The 25,512-nt window shown below is 42.4% G+C and overlaps 1 protein-coding gene across 2 annotated transcripts; it reads right to left on the bottom strand.

The window, feature by feature from the left end:
• LOC147310794 (rab3 GTPase-activating protein catalytic subunit-like) lies at nucleotides 1-24,382 on the bottom strand. 2 transcript variants are annotated; one of them, XM_086267343.1, is made up of 8 exons: nucleotides 24,305-24,382; nucleotides 18,586-18,723; nucleotides 16,453-16,680; nucleotides 15,611-15,707; nucleotides 11,421-11,524; nucleotides 10,476-10,591; nucleotides 10,082-10,184; nucleotides 1-629 (listed from the first exon to the last, which is right to left on the bottom strand). In XM_086267343.1, the coding sequence occupies exons 2-8, from the start codon at nucleotides 18,709-18,711 to the stop codon at nucleotides 396-398; spliced, it is 1,008 nt and encodes a 335-aa protein (XP_086123469.1). In that variant the 5' UTR covers nucleotides 18,712-18,723; nucleotides 24,305-24,382; the 3' UTR covers nucleotides 1-395. The 2 variants fall into 2 exon arrangements, with proteins under 2 accessions (XP_086123469.1, XP_086123468.1); XM_086267342.1 differs by lacking the exon at nucleotides 24,305-24,382 and having other exon boundaries at nucleotides 18,586-18,878.
• Between the last annotated feature and the right edge of the window lie 1,130 nt (nucleotides 24,383-25,512).

Below are 25,512 nucleotides of genomic sequence, written 5' to 3'. Positions count from 1 at the left end.
TGCAGGATGGGGAACTCCATCCTAACGACAAATTTCATTTCCTTAAAAAGGCATCAAGAGAAGCTTTGAAGGTAAAATGAAGGTTTTAGTGTGAAACTGTTTTATCACAGCTGCAGGAAGCTGCAGATTTATGAATACAGAGAAGGATGTAGTTTCACATATTTCCAGACAAAGCCATAAATGCTTCTTAATCAATGCCAGTAATATACTGCTTCCTGCTTTTAAGCTTGGGCGAGCCGTAGATGCTGAAATATTGCACCATTCTTACAAATAAAGCAAACAAATGAAGAAATGTATTTCTATGATCTTACTCCATGGCCACGTTCATACATGTGAAAGTCTCCATCCTGTGTCCTTCACTTATCTTTATCCCAGGTGTGAATTGTTCACAGGACTTAAAAGAAGGACGTGTCTGTGGAAAAGGCTCCGGTCAACCTAAACTCCTCCCTCATCAGGACACAGAAGAGCCGCTGAGGCAGCGCCTTGGAGTACGCTGCTGGTCGCGGCACACAGGTGCGCAACAAGATCTCCCGGCCTGCTGGAGGAGGGAAGTCTGGTACTCTGCTGCTTCCCCCAGTTTGCTTCTTGTCAGATCCCAAGTCCTTATCGACGGGCGCCAGAAGGGCAGCCTAAAAGGGCAAAGGTCAAATGTTAGCAAACAGCAACTTATTCTGAAGAAATGTGCTGTGTGAGGTGGACACGTGGATATTCAGAAGTACTGTAACCGAGTCTCCCACAGAGACCTGATCCAGACTACAGCTCACAAACACAGCTCCTCTACTAACACCTCACTGCAGCTGCACGCTGCTGATCCTGTCTGTGATTAGAAATGATTTCAATAAAGTAAAACAGAGGCTCGTTTTCTATGAGCGTAAACAGGGATCTCTTTTTCAGTCTCAGTGTAACAAACATGTTTACTAGAGCAGGGCGATATGGCCAAAAATATTTATCACGATATATATTTGAAAATTTGCGATAACGATATAACTGACGATATAATTGATGCGAGACAAAATACAACTCCACAACATTACTAGCGCAAAAAGACAACCTTCCATTTATTTTCACTTAAACAAGAAGCTGGTTTTTATGTACATTAAAGCTTTATAAAAATGTAACAGTGCAAATGCAAATTCCTTGCTGAAAGTTTAACCAAAAGGCATTTCCAGTAGAAATGGGCTGACATATCCTGAGCATAACCATGTATAATATCCACTGAAGTTAAAAAGAGCTGCTTTGCAACATTAAACTGCAGTGTGCAGTACGTAGTTTTCGGTGCACGGGATTATAACGCACATTAAGCGAAACAAAGCAGTCAGATAAATCAAACTTTATTAAACTCATTCTTCCTCCACTTCTGTACCATTGATTCATTAATGTTGAATTCTCTGGCAGCTGCTCTATTCCCATGTTGTTGCAGTATATTAATGACTAACCTCGTATTGTGGATGGATTATCTCAGTTGTTCTCCTGACTGAAGTTTGGTCCGTTTACAGCATCCTGCCATGCGATTGTATTTGTCTCTAACCATCAGGAACCTTCACGTTAACTTTTATAAGTGGAAAAGTGTTAGCGTTCATCCTCCAGCTTCACTCTTTATGTTATGCTAACATAGCTGTGTCGCTAGCGATCACGTAGCACATCATTATATACCAGCTAGCCCAACTTCAGTAACCCTACAAACGTCACTGCTGTTTAGTTTCCTGTCTTCATTTATGTTGGAAGTGGTAGCAGAGCTGTACGTTTGAATTTTTTCAGAAATCTCTCAGTCAGAACATGCTATATCATGCTTAGGTAACTAGCGAAACTAGCGAGCTAACTTCCGCTAGCTTCCTGCTAACTTCTAACTCCGTTAAATGTAATAACTTTTGTTTTCATGGATGCCTGGAAGTTAAACTTCATAGTTACACCTGGTAAAGCAGCAATGCTGATCGTTTTATTAAAGATGAAAGAATTTAGACAGTTTTTAACGCTCAGTGATGCTGCAGTGTTTGTTTGACCTGAACCATATGGAGTTTAGGACCCAGATTACTCCCAGATTTAAGTGCATCTTAGTCCGACAAATACGACAGTAACTTGCATGTTCTGCAAAAAAATGTGCTTTGTCGTGTATCTGACGGACAAACACCAAACCAGTTCCACATCACTGAAGTTGCACCATTTTTACAAACCAATTCTGGTTCATCTGTTTCACTCAACAATCGGCCATGTGCGTATGAAAACAAAGGCACTGCGCATGCGCGTTTTACTCATATTCTATCGCGATATTTCATTTTCCTATCATTGCCTAACATTATACCAGTATTACCGTGAACGGTATAATATGGCCCAGCCCTAATGTTTACTGAATAAGTCTTTCAGTAAACATGTTTTTGTTAATTCAGTAAAATCTGCAAAGATGACTTGTACTGTTGGCAGCAACAAACAGAGACAACAGAGTGTGGGACAGACAGGAAGTCAGGACACGTCTATGTGCTTCACAGTGGGACTAGAACATGAACCACAGGCAGCAAGTGAAACATGTGCAAACCTCCACGTCACCAAAAACACCCTGCAGGTCCCATCAGAGCAACGGCAGAGAAAACAGATGAAACATCTGTTAGAGAGAAAAACGCTTCACTGCTTTCTTACCTGTATGACACCAAAAGGGTTTTGTTTTTTTAATAATAAAGGCTTCATGTTTTACAGTAAAAGGTAAAGCTCATGCAAACATGCAGGCTTATTTGTCTGATCAATGCAAAAGTTCAAACATGTCTCTTTCAAGCCTCATTATCAGCTGAGATCATAGTAAAGAACAGACAGGATCCTGATCCATCTGTTCTTTATATAATTACTGTTTTTACTGTAATGTAGAATATCATGGACATAATACACAGACTGCAGCCTAAATACTGCTAAAAACAGCCCTTTTTATTTTTAAGGTTTTACGTATTAACCTTTTATTATAAAAGTCACCTGATCCTTAGCAGGTGTGTATACAGAAATACACCAGGTCATTATTTAAGCAAAGCGAAGCCAAACTGCTCCTGTGTGACAGATGAAGTCCACCTTTAAACAGCATTTAGATGCTGCTAATGACGATTAGTGGCAGCACTGGTCTGTGGGCTGGGGACACTGGTGCCACCAGTACAGCGCGCACTTTTCACAGCGCCATCATGTGGATCAAACTGTATTCTGGGTCAAACCTGATGTTTTATCATTTACACTGAACAAAAATATAAACGCAACACTTTTGTTTTTGCTCCTGTTTTCCATGAGCTGAACTCAAAGATATGAAACATTTTCTACAAACACAAAAGACCCGACACTCGCAAGCAATGTTCCCTCTAAGCTGCGCGCGTGCACAATTGCGCACTGCTGGCACAATTGTGCACTGCTGGCACGGGCTCTGCACAGAAAATCTGCGTTGCGCACAAAAAAAAGAAAAATCACCTGAATTGAAATTAAAATGAAAACTTTAACAATTCTGTTCTGCAGTGTTAGTCAGTGACTGGCTGCTCCCGTATGGGATCAGAACGAGGCCACCTTATCCCGTAGTCCAGCCAATCACGCGATTCACATTCGTATATACGCAGCTAATCAACGTGGTTTACAGGCTATGACAGCGTCCTTATGTGCCAACACCGGTGTTTTAGCAAAGCGGCTGATGTGGCGTGTACAACCATTGGAGACGTGAGCAGGACAGACGGAACAACTGACGGACAAAGTGTGGACTTTATACCAGTTTTTAAATTGTGTTGATCGGCCGCGTAAAACCAGAGTTATGATAAAAATATCTGCAATGTTTGTTTTTCTTCCTGAATACTGTCGTTGTTTATATTTACTGCGGGAAGAAACGGTAAAAACGCCGTTTTATAAGGAAAACGCTCGAAAGCCTGTGAGCCAAAACAACACCAAAACAAACCCCCACCAGCCTTTCCTATTGGTGGAAAAATGCACCATGTCGACCAATCAAAAAATGATATGGCAACATGACATTTAGTTGTTTAGGAAGGGGGAAGTTTTAGGAGTGACGGCGGTGTTTGAGATGCGATTGCCAAGTTTAGCACAAATCTTGTGTAGTTAGTGTGTAGTGTAGTCAATAGTTTTGTTGTGTGTGTCAGAACAATGAGGCGACTGCTGAGTGTTACAGGTGTTACAGCAGTGATACATCTCCTGTTGTCAGGCCTGCAGGTATCAGGCTGTTGTTCTCCTTCATCTCATAGTGGACAGAAATTATTTTTTGGAGCGGCACAAATAATTTGTGTGGCATCAGATTTGATGCAGAACAGCTGATTGTTCTGTAAATAGTTTGAAATGTTTATTTAAAAAACACCTTGGCTGCATTTTTAGGTAAACAGCTGCAAAAAACTCTGTTTGCAAAACTCAGTTACTTTTTTGAAGAAGTAACTATATAATTAATTGCCCAACATTGGTCATTATTTACTGTATTTTGCAGACAGAGTTACAGACTCTCTCTCAGACCACAGACTCATAATACAAGTCAGAGCTTTATTTAAAGAAAGTTGTGTTTTCAAAATTGAAGTTCAAGTTATTTTTACTTCCATTAGTGTTAACATGCTGCACAGGTCATGAAGAAGATTGTTTTAATTTTCATTGTAAGTGGGCTAAAGCAGTTAATTAAAAGTAGTCTAACATAAATGTAAATGCTGTAATTTGATTATTTTAATAAACATGTAACTTGGATGCTGGCGTGACCACAGTGCACACGTCTGCTGTTACTCACAGTGGTCCAAGGGACGCTCAGGGAGTTTGTGTGTTCGCTCAGACACATGAAACATTACAGGGAACATTGCTCGCAAACACTGTTCACAAATCTGTCTAAATGTGTGTTAGTGAGAACTTCTCATTAGCTGAGATAATCCATCCCACCTCACAGGTGTGGCATGTCAAGGTGCTGATTAGACAGCATGAATATTGCACAGGTGTGTCTGAGACTGCCCACAATAAAAGGCCACTCTGAAATATGCCGTACATGTGTAGCACAATGACACACATGTCGCAAAACCAGTCAGGATCCGGTTCAGCTCATGGAAACAAAAGTGTTGTGTTTATATTTGTGTTCAGTGTAACAAATACTGAGACGTGTAATAATGTCGTGTGTTGTTCATCTCAGGACGCTGCAAAGAACCAGATTATTTTTATTATCCTGTTTGTCTGTTATGTGAACCTTTAGAGAGGATGTACCTTATAATGACTGAGTGTGTTTATCGCACTATGTTAAATGTAACTGTGAGCGACACGAGGCTTACTGCTCATGGTTACCTCATCAGTGGTGAAGTCAGCCAGCCTGATGCAAGAAACAGGAAGAAGAAAAGGATGAAAGAGCAACACGCAGATGAAAAACAAAAACAGACTTTCTAACCGACAGAGCTGAAATCTGAACATGTCACCAGCTGCAGGAGGCAACGCTCTGAACCACGTCGTTCCTCCTCCAGATGGAGCTTTCACTGCCTATAGTCTCTTGACATACAATGGTTGGATTCTCCTATGATATCAGCTGAGCCTCAAATTCTTATGATCTCGAGCTTCTTCAGTCTCAGTGAATCCTTAGTTGGCTCAGATGCATCATCTGGTGTTTGAGTGTAACAAGGTGGTTGTAACACAAAAGGAGTGTAAACAGGTGAGTGTGGTTTGTGGTGTAAACTAAAGCAGCGTGTCTAACCAACCACATCTCCAGGGCTGAATCAGGTGACCACGAGCCATCGCTCCACAGCTGCTGAGGGAGCTACAACCCTCATTCAGCCTTTCACAGACATACGGCAATGAACTGTATGAACAATAAACTTTATTCATACACACAAATCCCTTTAAGGTTGTGTCAGCGAGGGCAAACGTGCCACATCAAATACATGGAGCTACAAGCTGTGGTGACCCACTGTCAGTAAGGGAGCTTTATTACACACACACAGCATCACAACAACAGTTACCTCAAGCTGCTTCTATGTTATAAGGCAAAGACCCTGCAGTTACACAGGAAACATTAGGTGACCGTCTGTGAGCGACAGTGGGAACCAAAGCCTCTAACATCCATCGATAGATGAGGGGCAGACGGACTGAATGCAGAGAGGTCTACTAACACATGTTGAGTGAAGAAGAAACACCCAGTGCATTATGGGGAACTTAGACCTATAACTTAGACCTGTGCGCCTTAGCATATGCTACTTCCAGGGCATAGCGCTTAGTTTCCGGTGTGATATTCGCTCCTTGTTCACGGTCGGGTTTTTCAACCAAATGGACGAATCCAGTGGCGATTTACATTTCTCGAGATGTCGAATGTATCTGTAGATGATGTTGATCGACTTGTCGATATTTTTTCCCCCCGCGCCTCAGAGAGAGACAGGATTCAAATTTTATACTTCTCAGTATTTGTATACAGCGCTCCCTCGTTTATCGCGGGAGTTACGTTCTAAAAATAAAATGCGATTGGTGGAATCTGAAGTAGCCAACTTTATTTTTCACAATTATTATAGATGTTTTAAGGTAAAACCCCTCACTACACACTTTATACACTCAGACAGACATGAACATTTTCACACGTTTCTCTCTTGTTTAAGCTCTCAAAGTTCAAACCTTCGTAGACAAATAAGTCCAGTATTACAGAAACCAAAGATCAAACCGTGTTTTCAGGTCCAGCACATGAGAACAGAGCAGCTGAGAGATAATTCAACATCAATGAATCATTAATGAATCAATGAATCAGCGATTCTGTACTGTACAGGAGAGACGGCACGGAGGAGATCAACAATAGTCTGCAGCCAATCAGGACGCAGAACACAAAGCGCTGTGCGCAAAAAAAAAAAAAAGCATGCAAACTTGCACAAAAAAAATGTACGAAACAGCGAGGGACCGCGGTAATTTTGAAGGTACGTCACAACATACCCTTCGTAAATACTCATGCATAGAGACCCTTACCACGGTTTGTTGACATGCTGTGTAGGTGTGTACTTGACTAGCAGGGAAACCTTTGACTATTGTTCACCTGTAGTTTGAATGCTGAACATCTGCCTGTTTAAATCATAAGAACTGTCACTATACATGTAAATTAATCAGAATGTTTTTTTTTGTATGTAATTTGTATAGTATTTTTTTCTCTCTTATTTCTTTTCTAAATGTACTTGTATATTGTTCACATGTTGAAATAAATTACCAATCAATCAATCAATACAGAGATGTGCTTCTGATTCTGTAATGCAGTTCTGCTTGTGTTGAGTGATGTAAACCACCAATCGATCTGCACGCTTCAAACCTCAAAACTGATCATTTGATTTTTTTTATGACACAGCAGTGGTGAGTGTTCCCACCTTCTGCTCTTTGTAACTTAACGCCATCTTTCTGTTTTCATATTTTGGACATGATTTTGGAGTCCATCTTTGCAGCAGCAATTGACCGCAAAGTAAAGCTACCGGAAATGTACAACCCTGCATCCGATCTTAAAACAGGAAGTTAGCATTTTCTCGTGCACAGGGTCTATTGCAGACTAATTAAGGTTGCTGATCCAACCCTAACTATGTGCTTTATCAAAGAGGAAAGTTTTGTCTGTCACCTGAATCCAAACTGGAAGCTGGTTCCACAGAAGAGGGGCCTGAAAACTGAAGGCTCTGCCTCCCATTGTACTTTTAAATACTCTAGGAACAACAAGTAGGCCTGCAGAGCGAGAGCGAAGTGCTCTAATAGGGTGATATGGTACTACAAGGTCATTAAGATAAGATGGGGCCTGATTATTTAAGACCTTGTATGTGAGGAGCAGGATTTTGGATTCATGTTCCAGTTGATGCATCAGAGTCAATCTGGGATCCAGTGTGGAGCACATGGACACTTTTAAGGCTTAAAGAACAAACCGATGATTCGATTAGATACTCGGCTCCATCTCTGGAGTCACGGCCACCAAAGCTTTGTTTCTGCTAACACTGTAAACATATACAAATGCACATTAATAGTTGTTACTGCAGAAAGAGAAAAAGAAGCGTCAAAGACAGGAAGGAGATCTGCTCCACTGTGGAGAGAGCTGCACAACTTTGTTCCTGCAGAATTGTCACACAGTCAAACTGATAATTCTTCATTTTTCATTGATAGTTAAACAGACTGGTTCTTATAGCTCTGAACTAGAGATGGCACGATACCACTTTTTTATGTCCGATACCGATACCGATATCATAAATTTGGATATCTGCCGATACCGATATGAATCCGATATGGTGTTTTTTAATCAACAAAACTGTTTTTTAAATATCTTGCTGCATTTTGTATAAGTTCATACTCAAGTTTAAAACAACAACTACACTAAAGCTATTCTGTTATACCTGTATGCAAAAAAAAATATTTCATAGTACAGCAATACTGATCAATCTAATAAACTTAAACCTACACCATCCTCCCTATTCTGGTATTTTAAAGAGTACTTAGCATAAATATTAAGCAACCTAACTAATAGGGTTCCAACTCCCAGCAACAACAAAAATAAATAAATAAAAAATAGGGAACCCCCCCTCACACTCCACCTCATGATGCTTAATCGCCGTAATCAACCTTAATTTGATGCAGTGTGAAAAAAAAATGCACAGAAATCAATTATTTTTCAAGAAATATTAAATAGATTCAACATCTTTCTTCAACAAAATTGCAGACTGCACAGATGGTACCTTCCCAAAGTAAAAAGTACTATAGCTTACTAGGGTATATTAGACTTAATAGTTACTATATACAGTAATGGACTTCTATTCATTTTGCATCAAATTAAAACTTTGGCTGTCAGATAATTATTTATTAAAAGCTAGACATTTTAAATGAGAATAAGAAAGAAAAGTATGTCTTTGTGCCCCCTTTTCCCTGTTAATGCCCTATCGGCCCCTCTGGCTAAACTTTGCTAGATCCGCCCCTGCACAGTTACCAGCCGTCAGCTACGTAGAAAAAGATCCTCGAGTAGAAAGTAATATTAAATACATTCTAACAATAGCTGATCAAGCTTAAACGTGCTGCTGTTGTTCAGCCGCTGGTTTCCTCTTTCTGGTGCAAAGTGGGCCAAAAGCAAACAAGAGACACGGACTCGCGACAGAAAAGCCGATCAGCTGATCGTTAAGCAGTTTCATGATTGAAGTAGCAGCAAGAAGAGGCAGTCGCTTGTTAAGCTTAACACAGGAATGCTTTACAAAAATTCAGAGATGGACTTACACACTTGCTTTACTTCTCTCGGGATAACTTTGTCGGAGATGAAATGCTGGGTTGCTAGCGAAGCTCCAAATGCTATCCAGACCACCGACAGGTCCCGCATGCCACAGCCGCTCTATCACGTGATGCATACTGCTCCGACGTGCTAACCTGAGGTGAGTTACGGTGTGTTGCAAGTTTTGTGAGGTGCTTTCGTGATATTTAATGGATCGGATTACATTTTTTATTTTTCTCCGATATCCGATCCAGTAATTTAGGTCAGTATCGGACCGATACCGATACGTAATATCGGATCGGTCCATCTCTACTCTGAACGTGCTTCACAGCACAGCAGCAGCAATTGTGTGTTTCAGGAAGAAACAACGTTACAATAGAGCAGACTCTCCTGACACTGACAGAAAACACCGCATCTTTACATCAGTGCTGACCACGTCCTTCCAGTTTCATCTACATGAAGTATATACACTCAACAAAAATATAAACGCAACACCTTTGTTACTGCTTCCATTCCCCATGGGATGGACGTAGAGACCTAAAATTCATTCCAGATACACAATATAACCATCCCTCCCAAACAGTGGTCACAAATCAGTCCAAATGTGTGGTAGTGGGCACATCTGCTATATTGAGATAATCCATCCCACCTCACAGGTGTGCCACATCAGGATGCTGATCTGACATCATGAGTAGTGCACAGGTGTGCCTCAGACTGCCCACAACAAAATAAAACAGCGCTGACTTCATGTCTTGTTCTAGGACCGGGACACCGACCTATTCTTGATGCTGATATTGAATAAGTGGTTGACTGGTGTGTGTACCTCTAAAGATGTCTCTATAGATGACAAATACATGACTGTATACATGAAACTGACAGCAAGACGTGGGAAGGACACGGAGGCAGAGTGAGAGTTACCCTCTGAGCACTGATGAAGAGTCCGTGGATTATACTGCCAGCCAGGCCCTGGCCTGCTCCTGTCACTACCACCTCTGGTTCCTCCAGCAGGGAGCTCACAAACCTAGAGACAACACACAATGTGGAAAATGTTACAATATTCCCACAAAACAAAACACTTAAATAAGAACATGTAAAACCTGAAGACACCAAAACTATAAAATAAGACCACCAACATGAGCGAGAAAGAAACGTGTGAACTGACTGTGATCCTTCAGACGCCGTCTTTGTGAAACAGATTCATCGTGACAACCTGTTACTGACTAACTATCTATAGTGACAGTGAAGACGGTTACATGTTACCAACAGCACAAACAAAGCTGTCAGTGAGCGCAGCTCAAACTCTGCGACTCACTTCTTCAGTTCATCAGCAGCCTCTCCGCTGTCGTCCTCAGGAACGGAGAACTTGGCCTTGAGCGAGCGAGCTTGAGTGATGACTGTCTCCATGCTCAGCAGCTGGTTAATGAAATCCTGCACACAGGACAAGAACAACTGTCTGCTCAATCCTGACAGCATGAGACCCCAAGACTGTCACATTTATACACATACGTGGTTTTTCCTACGTGGAACGTTATAGGCTGAGTCTCGGGGTGTAAAAGGCGTGTTTGGAGTCACAGTGGATACATGGCATACTTAAATGTACTTTGAGAAAGCCAAGAATGCTTTTACACAACAAGACTGTCCAGTCAAGCCGAACTAACATGGTGGGGTTTAGCTGTGCAGCTGTACAGTGTTATTCAAAGAAAAGGGGCTGTATGGATTCTGAGTGCTAGTGAGAAGAACATTTTTATATGTGAAGAAGTGATGATTGTTCTCAGACTTTAGGACAGTATTAAAGCATATGTTTAATGCACCTAACGTGTGATCAAACTCAATAATAACAATCTCAGTCTCTGTTTTCGATCACTGATAAACACATCCGATATCAGCAGAGTATAAAAGCTTTGAGCCCAGGTGGGAACAGCCGAAGGAATTACCTAGGTTTAGAAAATAGTTAGCCATCACTGAGGAAGCACTGGAGTTTGTTACTCCAGCTCCCACTACAATCCCACTGCACCACACCCCTGTTTTCATGGTTCAACCATCAATGGCCATAATAATTATCAGCCAAGTTCTCAGCCATGGTGCACACTGTCCAGTCTACGTACACCTCATGTACAGCACATACTCAACTACAACAAAAACACAGTTAACAATCAATCAATAATTTATTTAAAAACAAAACTTTTTTGGGTGAATCTAATGATACTTTCTTTTAAACTGAATTATTTGTGGAAAGTCCGGTCGAGTTTTCACTGACCTCTAACTTCTTGTAGTCCTGGTTGGGGGACTGCAGGAGCTTGCTCGCTTGAACTGTAGCTTGCTGAATGTTTTTTTGCACTGATGGAATATCTTCAGCAGACTCTGAAAGAGAAGAAATGACAGTGTTTCCAGAGTGACAGAAAGCTGTGATTAAAAGAAAGACCTGCCACGTTTGTAACCTCAATTACTGTTAACATGAGAAAAAGCCTAAAATCGAGTAAACCTGCAAACTATTATCTTACTAATACAGATCCTTTTGAAATAAACAAAACCTTCACAACATTTTATAATAATCTTTACAGAGATTAAAACATATCCACAAAGTCTTGATGGATTATTATTGGAGTTAATTAATCCAGCTATTTCAGAGGATCACAGAACACATCTGCAAATAGAAACTAAGCCTTTTGTCCAGGAATATACCCACATGTGCTTTGGCACAAGGAAAAACTCCCTTTAAACAGGAAGAAGCCTTCAGCAGAGCCAGGCTCAGGGAGGGGCGGGGCCATCTGCAATAACCGAGTACAATAACCTCAGTTTTATCTGAATTAAGAAGCAGAAAGTTAGCGGCCATCCAGGTCTTTGTGTCTTTAAGACATTCCTGCAGTTTAACTCATTGGTGTGTGTTATCTGGATTCATGGACAGATAGAGCTGGGTGTCATCTGCATAGCAGTGTAAATGTATGCTATGTCTTCCAATGATGCTGCCTAAGGGAAGCATGTATAATGTAAACAGAATTGGTCCTAGCACTGAACCCTGTGGAACTCCATAATTAACCTCAGTGTGTGAAGAGGACTCTCCATTTACATGCACAAACTGGAGTCTATTAGATAGATATGATACAAACCTTCACACATTCACGTGTTATCAGCACGGAGCGTCTCTGTCAACCTCTGGAAGTAAAGCTTTTAGTAAGTGTCATAAGATCAAAATACATTTTTTAAAGAAGTGAAACGAGGACATTATTGTTGTGTCCAAGCTATGTTTTGTATTTTGTAGTCCAGACTTAATCAGAATTAATTTGCATACAACCTGGATATGCACCAAAGCATTTCTGACCTGCTGAAACATTCTGGGATATTACAGAATAAATGAAAACTAGCTTTCTGGTTTAATTAGAGAAAAGGTCTGAGTATCACAGCAGGACGTTAGCTGATTGAGGTTTCTCCAAAGTACTAGAAAACTCTCCTCAGTGATGTCCTTACTAGTGTCTCTCATTGGCTGTCTCTAGACTCAGAACTGGTCTTAGCAGTATACCGTCAACTTAGAGACGATCCAGAAACTAAGACCTGTTATAATTATACGTGAACTCTCATTAGCTAAATTAATGGTTGCACTGCAGGTGTCAGGGAACAACAGCAACACGACTGAAAGATCTTTAGCTTCTTCTAGAAACCAAATCAAATTATGCCCTGCTCCAGATGTGACAGTCTGAAGACGAAATCTAGACTTTTCTGTATCCTGGATTAATTATCAATTTATTGTGTGTAGAATAAAATAAAGAGTGGGTTTTATCTGATTTCTGATCATTACTGGAGAAAACTTGACTGAAAGAAATTCATGTTGGGGAAACTTTCCAGGCTCCTTTCACAGTGAGGGTTGGGTAGCTAGTTAGAGTAAACAAACTAAATCACATTTACCTGCATTTTAACTCCAGGGTCATGTTCTACCCATCATGCCTACGCATCCCTGAAAATATCACGTGTCCATCTCTGATACTTATAAGAGCTCAAAACTGGCCCAAACCCTGATGGAGTCCAAGGGCCTGCAGTGCAGAACACATCTTGAGCCCAAATCTTGGGGGGCTCAGGATTTGGGCTTTTTCTGCAGCTCATGGGCTGCATTCACTGAACCGACCACAAACTCATCTGTGCACCAAAGTACACAGTGAGACGTCCTTTACCCTCACATCACTGGACACTTCCAGGTTCTGGGTTCCAGTCACTCTATACTAGAGATGGACCGATCCGATATTACGTATCGGTATCGGTCCAATACTGACCTAAATGACTGGATCGGATATCGGAGAAAAATAAAAAATGTAATCCGATCCATTAAATATCACGAAAGCACCTCACAAAACTTGCAACACGCCGTAACTCACCTCAGAACGTTAGCACGTCGAGCAGTATGCATCACGTGATAGAGCGGCTGTGGCATGCGGGACCTGTCAGTGGTCTGGATAGCATGTGGAGCTTCGCTAGCAACCTGGCATTTCATCTCCGACAAAGTTATCCCCGAGAGAAGTAAAGCAAGTGTGTAAGTCCATCTCTGAATGTTTGTAAAGCATTCCTGCGTTAAGCTTAACAAGCGACTGCCTCTCGCTCTCCGGCTGCTACTTCAATCGTGAAACTGCTTAAATGATCAGCTGATCGGCTTTTCTGTCGCGAGTCCGTCTCTCTTGTTTGTTTTTGGTCCACTTTGCGCCAGAAAGAGGAAACCAGCGGCTGAACAACAGCAGCACGTTTAAGCTTGATAAGCTGTTGTTAGAATTTATTTAATATTACTTTCTACACCAGGATCTTTTTCTACAGCTGACGGCTGGTAACTGTGCAGGGGCGGATCTAGCAAAGTTTAGCCAGGGGGGCCGATAGGGCATGAACAGGGAAAAGGGGGCACAAAGACATACTTTTCTTTCTTATTCTCATTTAAAATGTCGAGCTTTTAATAAATAATTATCTGACACCCAAAGTTTTAATTTGATGTAAAATGAATAGAAGTCAATTACTGTATATAGTGACTATTAAGTCTAATATATACCCTAGTAAGCTATAGTACTTTTCACTTTGGGAAGGTACCATCTGTGCAGTCTGCAATTTTGTTGAAGAAAGATGTTGAATCTATTTAATATTTCTTGAAAAATAATTGATTTCTGTGCATTTTTTTTCACACTGCATCAAATTAAGGTTGATTACGTCGATTAAGCATCATGAGGTGGCGCGTGAGGCGTGGTTCCCTATTTTTTATTTATTTATTTTTGTTGTTGCTGGGAGTTGGAACCCTATTAGTTAGGTTGCTTAATATTTACGCTAAGTACTCTTTAAAATACCAGAATAGGGAGGATGGTGTAGGTTTAAGTTTATTAGATTGATCAGTATTGCTGAACTATGAAATATTTTTTTTGTTTACAGGTATAACAGAACAGCTTTAGTGTAGTTGTTGTTTTAAACTTGAGTATGAACTTGCAGACAAGATATTTTAAAAAACAGTTTTGTTGATTAAAAAACACTATATCGGATTCATATCGGTATCGGCAGATATCCAAATTTATGATATCGGTATCGGACATAAAAAAGTGGTATCGTGCCATCTCTACTCTATACCAGTGGTGCCCAAATCTTTTTGCATCACAGCTGTGATACAGAACGGCTGTGTGGGCGGAGCCTGTTTCGCTTCAGTGCCGAAAAAAAGGGGTTGTATTTTGATGTAATGACTGACTGAGCTGTCTAGACGCCAGCGTGTATCATACAGTGCATCCACTTGCAGCCCTCCTCGTTTCCCAGCCGTCGCGCCCCCGTCTGCACATCCCCACACAGTCCTCACGTTTCTGGCAGGAGCCTGTCTGCAGAGAAGTCATTCCTTTGTCACTATCAGTGGCTTCATCCACCTGCAGAGGAAAGCAGCTACCATGCACCTTATCATTAAGCACTCGATAGGCAACTTTACAGGGGCAGAGCACAGACGCAGTTTTAGCAGAGACACTGTTGAGCACGACGGTTTAGAAGTGTGTGTCTGAAAAAGCCCTCTGACTTGTCTTTGTGCTCTGGATGTTTGGCGTCTTAGCTTGTTAAGCTTTAAACTGTCACAAACTTGCACCTTAAGACAGACACGCTGCGGCCTCTCCTCATCACCCACCGCTGCGCAGGTATGCTTCATCTTATCTTCTTTGGTTTGGAAACATATTTGGTGATGCTTCATCCTCTGCTTTGTGTTTGTGTGCGAGCCCCGTCAAAAGCCTGTGCATTATGCTGGCAGCGTCCAAGATTTCTACTTTTTTATTCATGCAGCTTCTGGTTTTTTTCTCCATTAACATCTCGGGTTGCATTTCATTTTCTTAGTACTTATTTTAATATCTTTAGTTTTTTGTATTTCGGTCTTACTGTAATTTACCTGCTGTGGGCTCAGAGTTATTTTCCCTGATTTTATTTCATATAAACGTGTTTTTCAACCAAACGGTGAGGACTTACCTTCTTCCTTCAACTTCAGAATAGTTGCATGAAGTATACAGGGCAGGAGGTGACGGGCCAGGTCTGCAGGTTTCTGCATCGCCATGTAGTGCAGAACCTAAAGACAAACCCCCAAAAAGTTTAGTTTGCCTGGCTTCGGTTTTCCTTTTGCTCTTTCAGATCAACAGAATATTTTTGCACAGCCAACAGGCTGCCTCTGAAGAAGACTCCAGATACACGGTGACCTTTCTCTATGATGGTTATTCACAGAGGGACCAGTCATACCCAGATCTTTAAATCTGTCATAAGACTATCAGTGAGCATTATTTTTAACTTTCTCTTTTTGGATAAACAATGTCTTTAAAAGACAGGCAACATTTTCAGTGATGGTGCAAACTGGAGCTCCGAGCTCTGCTTTCATATGTGCAGGAAGAACATGCAAACGCTTGGCAGGGACCTGCCCGGGTCCAAATCCAGGACCCTCTTTGGGTGAGGAAACAACTAACCCCAGTTACTGTTTGTCCCTTTCCCATAAAGCCGACCGGATCATTAATAGAAGCTGGTTTAAAGTTGTTCTTCATTTAACACCATCACACCACAGAGAGCTGCTGTGTGTCAGTTAAACATCGTGTGTGACAGCATCAGATCCTTTTTCATCAACATGTGAAAATGCTTCAACATGTCTGTGAGCACAGATCTGTGTTAAACTGACTTCTCCAACATACATGAGCCAAAACGGTCCCATGGCAGAAGCTGATCCTGAAAATCAGCAGAAACATTCATGAAAACACTTTGTGATCCACTTAGTAAACACGTTTGGCTTAAAAACACGCATGCGGCAAAACGAACGACCTGCTTCAGACCTTCTCGGCCTCCTTGGTGTCATCAAAAAGTCTTTTTTGGCATCGTGCAGGTGTGACCCTGGCAGTCTCCCAAGCCTCCACCCACATGTTGCCTGGGATCTTCATCCTGGGACTGAGTGTCCCCGTCACCATCGTGTTGCCCTTCTCATCGACCACTTCCTCTTCTACGTAATCCCGAGGTGAATACCAGCGCACAAAATCCTCCAGGACACAGCCGGGGTTGGCTGCCTGTGGACAGAGACACAAACTCGTACTTTAAATGAAGTAATGTGTAAATATATTCACTGACACCTCATACTGGCACTGACGACTCGAACAGGGCCCACTCACGACACCACTGCATTCATGGACCCAAGCACACCAGGCTGTCACTGAACATAAAATGTCATTTAGGCATCAAAACGATTTCCTTCTGTTCAGGACTGGAAGTAAATACGTGTGATCTGGCAACAAAAATGTTTTACTTTTTTGTGTAAGAGTAAATCTGAAAATCTATGAATAACAAATCAATTGTATTTTAGTATTAAAACCAGTTCAGACTGAATAAAGAGCTCGTCCACACTGGATCAGAAACATGGTGGGAATAACCAACACTGTAGATTCAGGGCAGCTGCAGCATGACTTACACTGTGTGCTGGTCATTATCACTGCATTACTGCCTCAGGTCAGCAGGTCTCTGCAAAGACAAGGTTCAAATAACCTCTGAAGATGATTTATAAAACTGCAATGAGCTGTTTGAAAACTGACGACCACGTGATCGTCTGGTGATAAGAGGTTTCTGCACTCACGTAGCTTCTCCCAGCATGACTGCATCCATCATGCCACACGTGTCAGTGACAGAGTCACAGCTTTCCACAGCGTAGGCTGATCAACAGTCCTCTTATTTCACACTAGGTTACTTGTAAAAACCTACATGACATTTTTTATTAATTCATCATTAACTGCACAGAGAAGACGTCGTTTTCTTTAAGCTAACAGTATTATTAAAGTTCTTCATGACTGGGCCCAGTGTCCTCTTTATGGTCACCCTACCACAGCGGTACTCTCTGTGACTACTGTGTGTGTGTGTGACTGCACAGTTATGTTCACTGCAGGCAGTTCACACACACACACACAAAACATCCTGAACAGTAAAACTAGCAGACATGTAGCAACTCGAGGGCACACTGACGCTAATGTGTGTATAAGAATTTATTTTATTTATGTATTATTCATATTATGTTATTGTATGATGCCTTGGTGCCACTGGATTTTAACATGTCTCACACTCATGCAGTTAGACAGATGGTGGGAGTCTGGTAAGGAAGTTGGGGGGAAGCAGAACTCCACAGGAAGAATCTTTTGTCTCTTCGAGGACTCTGGGAGGCAGCAAGGGAGTGTGGACCTTAAGGTGTGAAACAGCTGTGCACTGCCTTTTGTTCCTGAAGAAGGTTTTTAACACAGAGCCATGCTAGGCTCAGGGAGACTCTGCTGACCGTCTGCCCCGCGATCATGCAGGCTCTCCACCAAGCTTGGTTTTCTGTTCTTTGTTTTGATTAAAGAATGTTAGCTACCGCTCGTCTGCAGGCTTTATTTAATGGAAAACTTCCACAACATGTGGCTAATGCTAAAGGCTAACGGGTGGCTGTAGCTCATTAGCAGGTCATCTACTGATCAGAAGGTCGTGGTTCACTCCCTGGTTCCTCCAGTCTGCAGGCCAAGTATCCTTGGTAAATGGCCTGTATTTGTATAGTGCTTTACTAGTCCCTAGGTTTACACAACCAGTCATCCACCCATTCACACACACATTCACACACTGGTGATTGCAGCTACATTGTAACCACAGCCACCCTGGGGCGCACTGACAGAGGCGAGGCTGCCGGACACTGGCGCCACAGGGCCCTCTGACCACCACCAGTAGGCAAGGGGTGAAGTGTCTTGCCCAAGGACACAACGACCGAGACTGTCCAAGCCGGAGCTCAAACCGGCAACCTTCCGATTACAAGGCGAACTCCCAACTCTTGAGCCACAATCGCCCCATAGCCAAGATACTAACCCCAAGCTGCTCTCCGATGTGTCCGTCTAAGTGTGGATGTTAGACAGGAAGCACTAAGAAACTTAGGAGACAGCTGACCCAGAGTGTGTCCAACTCACTTTGAAGGACTCCATGTCAGATAGCAGACAGGCATTCTGCATCCGAGCACGCAGGTGGGTACCTTCAGCTGATGTGCCCAGTTTGGTCAGTACCTCTGACTGCTCTGCTAACAGGTCCTCTGTCATTGGAGCAGGTTCCTGAAAATGAAACATGATGCACAGATATCAGACTCAGTCAGCTTCAGCTGAGGTTAATGACATTTCTGTGAACCACTTATATGAGATCTGCTTTCATGGTTTTGTCACACAAAGGTCGCCTCTGTACTGTTACAACCGCTTTCTTTTAGTTCTAATTATTAACTGCACGTCTTTGAACATGGAGCGAGTGGGGTTGGGTTAACTCTGACTCTAAACTGCCCACAGGTGTGAATGAGAGCATAAATCAGAGGTGTCCAACTCCAGGCCTCGAGGGCCGGTGTCCTGCAGGTTTTAGATGCGTCCTTGATCCAACACAGCTGATTTAAATGGCTAAATGACCTCCTCAACGTGTCTTGGGTTAGGGCTATCCTTTGTTGCTAGTTAGCCGGACCTGTATCCCCAATGTTAAGTTTGTACATTGTATGTATGGTCGATTAGGTCATCTCAGTTGCAGGCAACCAACAAATAAAGCTTATCCTTATCGTGGAAGTTCTCCAGAGGCTGAACTAACCATCTGATTCAGGTGTGTTGACACAGGGTGAGACCTTGACTCTTGGTGGCGCTGTCACTTGGTGTTCGCTCGCTCTGTGGTAGAGTATCACTTCCTGTTCCTGCTCAAACACAGTGGTGTTTCTGAGTAGCTTATTTGCTTAGCGATTTAATTAACAACTTTTAAAATACATTCTTCTTTCATAGTATAATCTTCACGTGCTTCATCCGAAGCACACTTTCTGTGTACTCACTACCTAATTTATAGCCAAAGTATTCACTCACTGTCTCTGTACTGTCTCGCTAGCCTAGCTTAGCTCGTAGCCGACTCATTAGCACCATGGCTACTTCACCTGTCCCTCCTGCACTTTCTTGCTCATTGTGTCAGATGTTTAGTTACTCCTCGGCCTCCTTTAGCAGTAATGATATCTGTAACAAATGTAGCATATTTGCAGCTCTGGAGGCCAGGATTACTGAATTGGAGACTCGGCTTCGCACCCTTCATTCACCCGTAGCTAGCCAGGCCCCTGTAGCTGGTGCAGCCGAAAATAGCGTAGGCCCCGCTAGCTGTTCCCCGGCAGGTCCCAAGCAGCTGGGGAATCAGGGAGGCTGGGTCACGGTGAGGAGGAAGCATAGTCCTAAACAGAAGCCCCAGGTACACCACCAACCCGTTCATGTGTCTAACCGTTTTTCCCCACTCGGCAACACACCCGCCGGGGGTCAAACTCTGGTAATTGGCGATTCTGTTCTCAGACATGTGAAGCTAGAGACACCGGCAACCATAGTCAATTGTCTTCCAGGGGCCAGAGCAGGCGACATTGCAGGAAATTTAAAACTGCTGGCTAAGGGTAAACGTAAATTCAGTAAAATCATAATTCACGTCGGCAGTAATGACACCCGGTTACGCCAATCGGAGGTCACTAAAATCAATATTGAATCGGTGTGCAACTTTGCCAAAACAATGTCAGACTCTGTAGTTTTCTCTGGTCCCCTCCCCAATCAGACCAGGAGTGACATGTTTAGCCGCATGTTCTCCTTAAATTGCTGGCTGTCTGAGTGGTGTCCCAGAAACGATGTGGGCTTCATAGATAATTGGCAAACCTTCTGGAGGAAACCTGGTCTTGTTAGGAGAGACGGCATCCATCCCACTTTGGATGGAGCAGCTCTCATTTCTAGAAATATGGACAAATTTATTAAACCCCCCCAAAATATGACTATCCAGAGTTGGGACCAGGAAGCAGAGTTGCAGTCTTACACGCCTCTCTGCAGCTTCTCTCCTCCTGCTACCCCCCCCCAAAAACCCATCTCCATAGAGACTGTGTCAGCTTCCAAAAAGACAAAAACAAACTAAAAACCAGCAACAAACAACTTAAACATAAACAATTACAAAGAAAGAACAATACAGTATCCACATCTGAACCAAAGAGTAAAACAGTGAAATGTGGATTATTAAATATTAGGTCTCTCTCCTCCAAGTCTCTGTTAGTACATGACTTAATAATTGATCAACAAATTGATTTATTCTGCCTTACAGAAACCTGGTTGCAGCAGGATGATTATGTTAGTTTAAATGAATCAACACCCCCGAGCCATTCTAACTACCAGAAATCTCGAAGCACAGGCCGAGGGGGCGGTGTGGCAGCAATTTTTCACACCAGCCTATTAATTAATGAAAGACCAAGACAGACTTTTAATTCATTTGAAAGCCTGATGCTTAACATTGTCCACCCCAGCTGTGAAACTCAGAAACCAGTCTTACTTGTTATCATCTATCGTCCACCTGGGCCTTACACAGAGTTTCTGTCTGATTTCTCAGACTTTATATCTAATTTAGTTCTGAGCTCAGATAAAATAATTATTGTGGGTGATTTTAACATCCATGTAGATGCTAAAAATGACAGCCTCAACATGGCATTTAATCTGTTATTAGACTCAATTGGTTTCTCTCAAAATGTAAAAGAACCCACCCACCACTTTAATCACACTCTAGATCTTGTTTTAACATATGGCATCGAACCTGAACATTTAACAGTGTTTCCTGAAAACCCTCTCCTGTCTGATCATTTCCTGATAACATTTACTTTTACAATAATTGATTACACAGCGGTGAAGAGTAGACTTTATCAAAGTAGATGTCTTTCTGAAAGCACTGTAACTAAGTTTAAGAATATAATCCACCCACTGTTATCATCTCCAATGCCCTGTACCAACACAGAGCAAAGCAGCTATCTGAACGCTACCCCAACAGAGGTCGATTATCTTGTTAATAATTTCACCTCCTCACTACGTACGACTCTGGATACTGTAGCTCCTGTGAAAACTAAGGCCTCAAATCAGAAGTACCTGACTCCGTGGTATAATTCTGAAACACGTACCCTAAAGCAGATGACTAGTAATCTGGAGAGGAAATGGCGTGTCACAAATCTAGAGGATCATCATTTAGCCTGGAGAAATAGTTTGCTGCTTTATAAGAAAGCCCTCCGCAAAGCCAGAACATCTTACTATTCATCACTGATTGAAGAAAATAAGAACAACCCTAGGTTTCTCTTCAGCACTGTAGCCAGGCTGACAAAAAGTCAGAGCTCTTTTGAGCCAACCATCCCTTTAACGTTAACTAGTAATGACTTCATGAACTTCTTCACAAATAAAATTTTTATCATTAGAGAAAAAATTACCAATAATCATCCCACAGATGTAATATTATCTACAGTTACTCTTAGTACCATTGATGTTAAGTTAGACTCTTTTTCTCCAATTGATCTTTCTGAGTTAACTTCAATAATTACTTCCTCCAAACCATCAACGTGTCTTTTAGACCCCATTCCTACAAAACTGCTCAAAGAAGTCCTGCCATTAATTAATTCTTCGATCTTAAATATGATCAACCTATCTCTAATAATCGGCTATGTACCACAGGCCTTCAAGCTGGCTGTAGTTAAACCTTTACTCAAAAAGCCATCTCTAGACCCAGCAGTCTTAGCTAATTATAGGCCAATCTCCAACCTTCCTTTCATATCAAAAATCCTTGAAAGAGTAGTTGTCAAACAGCTAACAGATCATCTGCAGAGGAATGGTTTATTTGAAGAGTTTCAGTCAGGTTTCAGAGCTCAGCACAGCACAGAAACAGCTTTAGTGAAGGTTACAAATGATCTTCTTATGGCCTCTGACAGTGGACTCATCTCTGTGCTTGTCCTGCTAGACCTCAGTGCAGCGTTCGATACTGTTGACCATAATATCCTATTAGAGCGATTAGAACATGCTGTAGGTATTACAAGTACTGCGCTGCAGTGGTTTGTATCATATCTATCTAATAGACTCCAATTCGTGCATGTAAATGGAGAGTCCTCTTCACACACTGAGGTTAATTATGGAGTTCCACAGGGTTCAGTGCTAGGACCAATTCTGTTTACATTATACATGCTTCCCTTAGGCAGTATCATTAGAAGACATAGCATACATTTTCACTGCTATGCAGATGACACACCCAGCTCTATCTGTCCATGAAGCCAGATAACACACACCAATTAGTTAAACTGCAGGAATGTCTTAAAGACATAAAGACCTGGATGGCCGCTAACTTTCTGCTTCTTAATTCAGATAAAACTGAGGTTATTGTACTCGGCCCTGAAAATCTTAGAAATATAGTATCTAATCAGATTCTTACTCTGGATGGCATTACCTTGGCCTCCAGTAACGCGGTGAGGAACCTTGGAGTCATTTTTGACCAGGACATGTCCTTCAACGCACATATTAAACAAATATGTAAGACTGCTTTCTTCCATTTGCGCAACATCTCTAAAATTAGAAATATCCTGTCTCAGAGTGACGCTGAAAAACTAGTTCATGCATTTATTACTTCCAGGCTGGACTACTGTAATTCATTATTATCAGGATGTCCAAAAAACTCACTGAAAAGCCTTCAGCTAATCCAAAATGCTGCAGCAAGAGTCCTGACAGGGACTAGAAAGAGAGAGCATATTTCTCCTGTTTTGGCTTCCCTTCGTTGGCTTCCTGTTAAATCCAGAATTGAATTCAAAATCCTGCTCCTCACATACAAGGTCTTAAATAATCAGGCCCCATCTTATCTTAATGACCTTGTAGTACCATATCACCCTATTAGAGCGCTCCGCTCTCGCTCTGCAGGCCTACTTGTTGTTCCTAGAGTATTTAAAAGTAGAATGGGAGGGAGAGCCTTCAGTTTTCAGGCCCCTCTTCTGTGGAACCAGCTTCCAGTTTGGATTCGGGAGACAGACACTATCTCTACTTTTAAGATTAGGCTTAAAACTTTCCTTTTTGCTAAAGCATATAGTTAGGGCTGGACCAGGTGACCCTGAATCCTCCCTTAGTTATGCTGCAATAGATGTAGGCTGCCGGGGGATTCCCATGATGCATTGAGTTTTTCCTTTCCAGTCACCTTTCTCACTCACTATGTATTAATAGACCTCTCTGCATTGAATCATATCTGTTATTAACCTCTGTCTCTCTTCCACAGCATGTCTTTATCCTGTCTTCCTTCTCTCACCCCAACCGGTCGCAGCAGATGGCCGCCCCTCCCTGAGCCTGGTTCTGCCGGAGGTTTCTTCCTGTTAAAAGGGAGTTTTTCCTTCCCACTGTCGCCAAAGTGCTTGCTCATAGGCAAGGCAAGGCAAGGCAAGGCAAGTTTATTTGTATAGCACAATTCAACAACAAGGTGATTCAAAGTGCTTTACAGAGACATTAGAAACAAGAACAAATAAAAAGCATGATTTTATTTGTTCATATGATTGTTCGGTTTTTCTCTGTATCTATGAAGCGCCTTGAGGCGACTTTTGTTGTGATTTGGCGCTATATAAATAAAATTGAATTGAGTTGAATTGAATCTGCAGGACGCCGGCCCTCGTGGCCTGGAGTTGCCCACCCCTGGGTTAAATGTTTGTCTGTCTCTCTGTGTTCGCCCTGCGACTGGCGACCTGTCCAGGGTGAACCCCGCCTCTCGCCCTATGGTATGGGATAGGCTCCACCCCGTGTGACCCCGACTATTATTTTCAACATGCTGTATTTGGAATAAATAACAGCATATGATGTGTTTGCACAGTGAGGCAGTGACTCTGACCTGTGTGGTGACCTGTGAACACAGAGAGGCTCTGCAGAGTTGAGCAGAGTCATGTTGTTGTAGGGGTGCAGCCTGCCCTCAGCTTGTGTCGCCTCAGGCTCGCCCTGGTCACTCAGGCACTCGAAGAATTGTCGAAGAAAGTGTCGGCTCAGCTGGACAGCTGAAGCTGGACAAAGTACAGACATCCAGCATTTGACTTTATTTATATGGCACAGGATAAGAACCACAGAGTGCTTCACAATAATATGAAACAGCACAAATCTAGTTCAAAGCCAGGCTAAATAAATGAGTCTCAAGCTGCTGTTTATAAAAATAAATGCAATCAAGGCAACATAATGATGGAGGCAAAGCACTCCACAGCCTGGGGGCCCCCCGCTCTGACAGATCCATCTCCTCTGGTCTCAAAATGTGTTTCTGTCTTCTGTCTGTGTCCAAGTCAACAGTCTAACGAGGTCCCACAAATGTCTGCAAATAGGTTCTGCTCTTCCACGAAGTCCTTTGAGATCCCGACTGAAATCGGCTGGTGCCAATATCTGCTGAGTGTTGGCCACGAATAAAGCAGCAATAACAGAGTTCAACGAGAACAACAACTTTTCATTATCACTTATTCTTCACTCTCTCCACAGCTGATGGACCAACAGCAGCACACAGAGGACAGTGGTACCAGATACTTTGTATGCCGTCACCATCTGACAGAGGAGCTCCAGGGCTGAAAATATATCCTCAACCTCAGGTTCAACTAACGAACTGACCCAGTCACAGACTTCCAGGGAGGCTTTGGAGTATCATTCCCAAGTTCAAGCACAGCCCCTAGTCCCACTTCATAGAAAGGGAAACCGCTACTGTAGTCTGCGTATCCCGAGGTGGGAAACCAGGACAGTCCAACAACATCCACAGACTCAGTGGGACTCGCACCTCCAGCCCAGGAGTCCTGCCACCAAAGAGTCATGTAACTCGTCACAGACCTCGCCAATTAATATCAAATCAAATATCAGCTGGTTCAGTCCCAACTGATGGTCTCATTATTCAGGTTTCACACAAGAAACGTCTCATGACGGGTAAAAACAACGAGCTCTCTCAAGACTTTTGCAAAACATGCTGGTGGCAGTGGTCACAGTAGAACTACTGAAGGTTCCAGCGCACTTTTGGTAAAGTGAAAGAATATTATTTCACCATAAATGGGCCACGACCAGGTGCTTCCCACAAGA

This window comes from Aulonocara sp. 'chitande type north' Nkhata Bay, linkage group LG16 (assembly GCF_057382095.1).
Source record: "Aulonocara sp. 'chitande type north' Nkhata Bay isolate Kocher_YH1m ecotype deep benthic linkage group LG16, A_spYH_male_GT1.1, whole genome shotgun sequence".
Lineage (NCBI taxonomy): Eukaryota > Metazoa > Chordata > Actinopteri > Cichliformes > Cichlidae > Aulonocara > Aulonocara sp. 'chitande type north' Nkhata Bay.
Note: the sequence above shows the minus strand (reverse complement) of the source record. Positions and strands in the feature narration are given on the sequence as shown.

Coding starts and splice junctions, on each gene's coding strand:
- LOC147310794 (XM_086267342.1), bottom strand. CDS start 18,738: ATGTTTCATTTTCAGGAACCTGCTCCAATGACAGAGGACCTGTTAGCA. Junction 16,681..18,585: donor CTGACATGGAGTCCTTCAAA/GTGAGTTGGACA, acceptor CTCTGTCCACAG/GCAGCCAACCCCGGCTGTGT. Junction 10,185..10,475: donor GCTGCTGATGAACTGAAGAA/GTGAGTCGCAGA, acceptor TGTTGTCTCTAG/GTTTGTGAGCTCCCTGCTGG.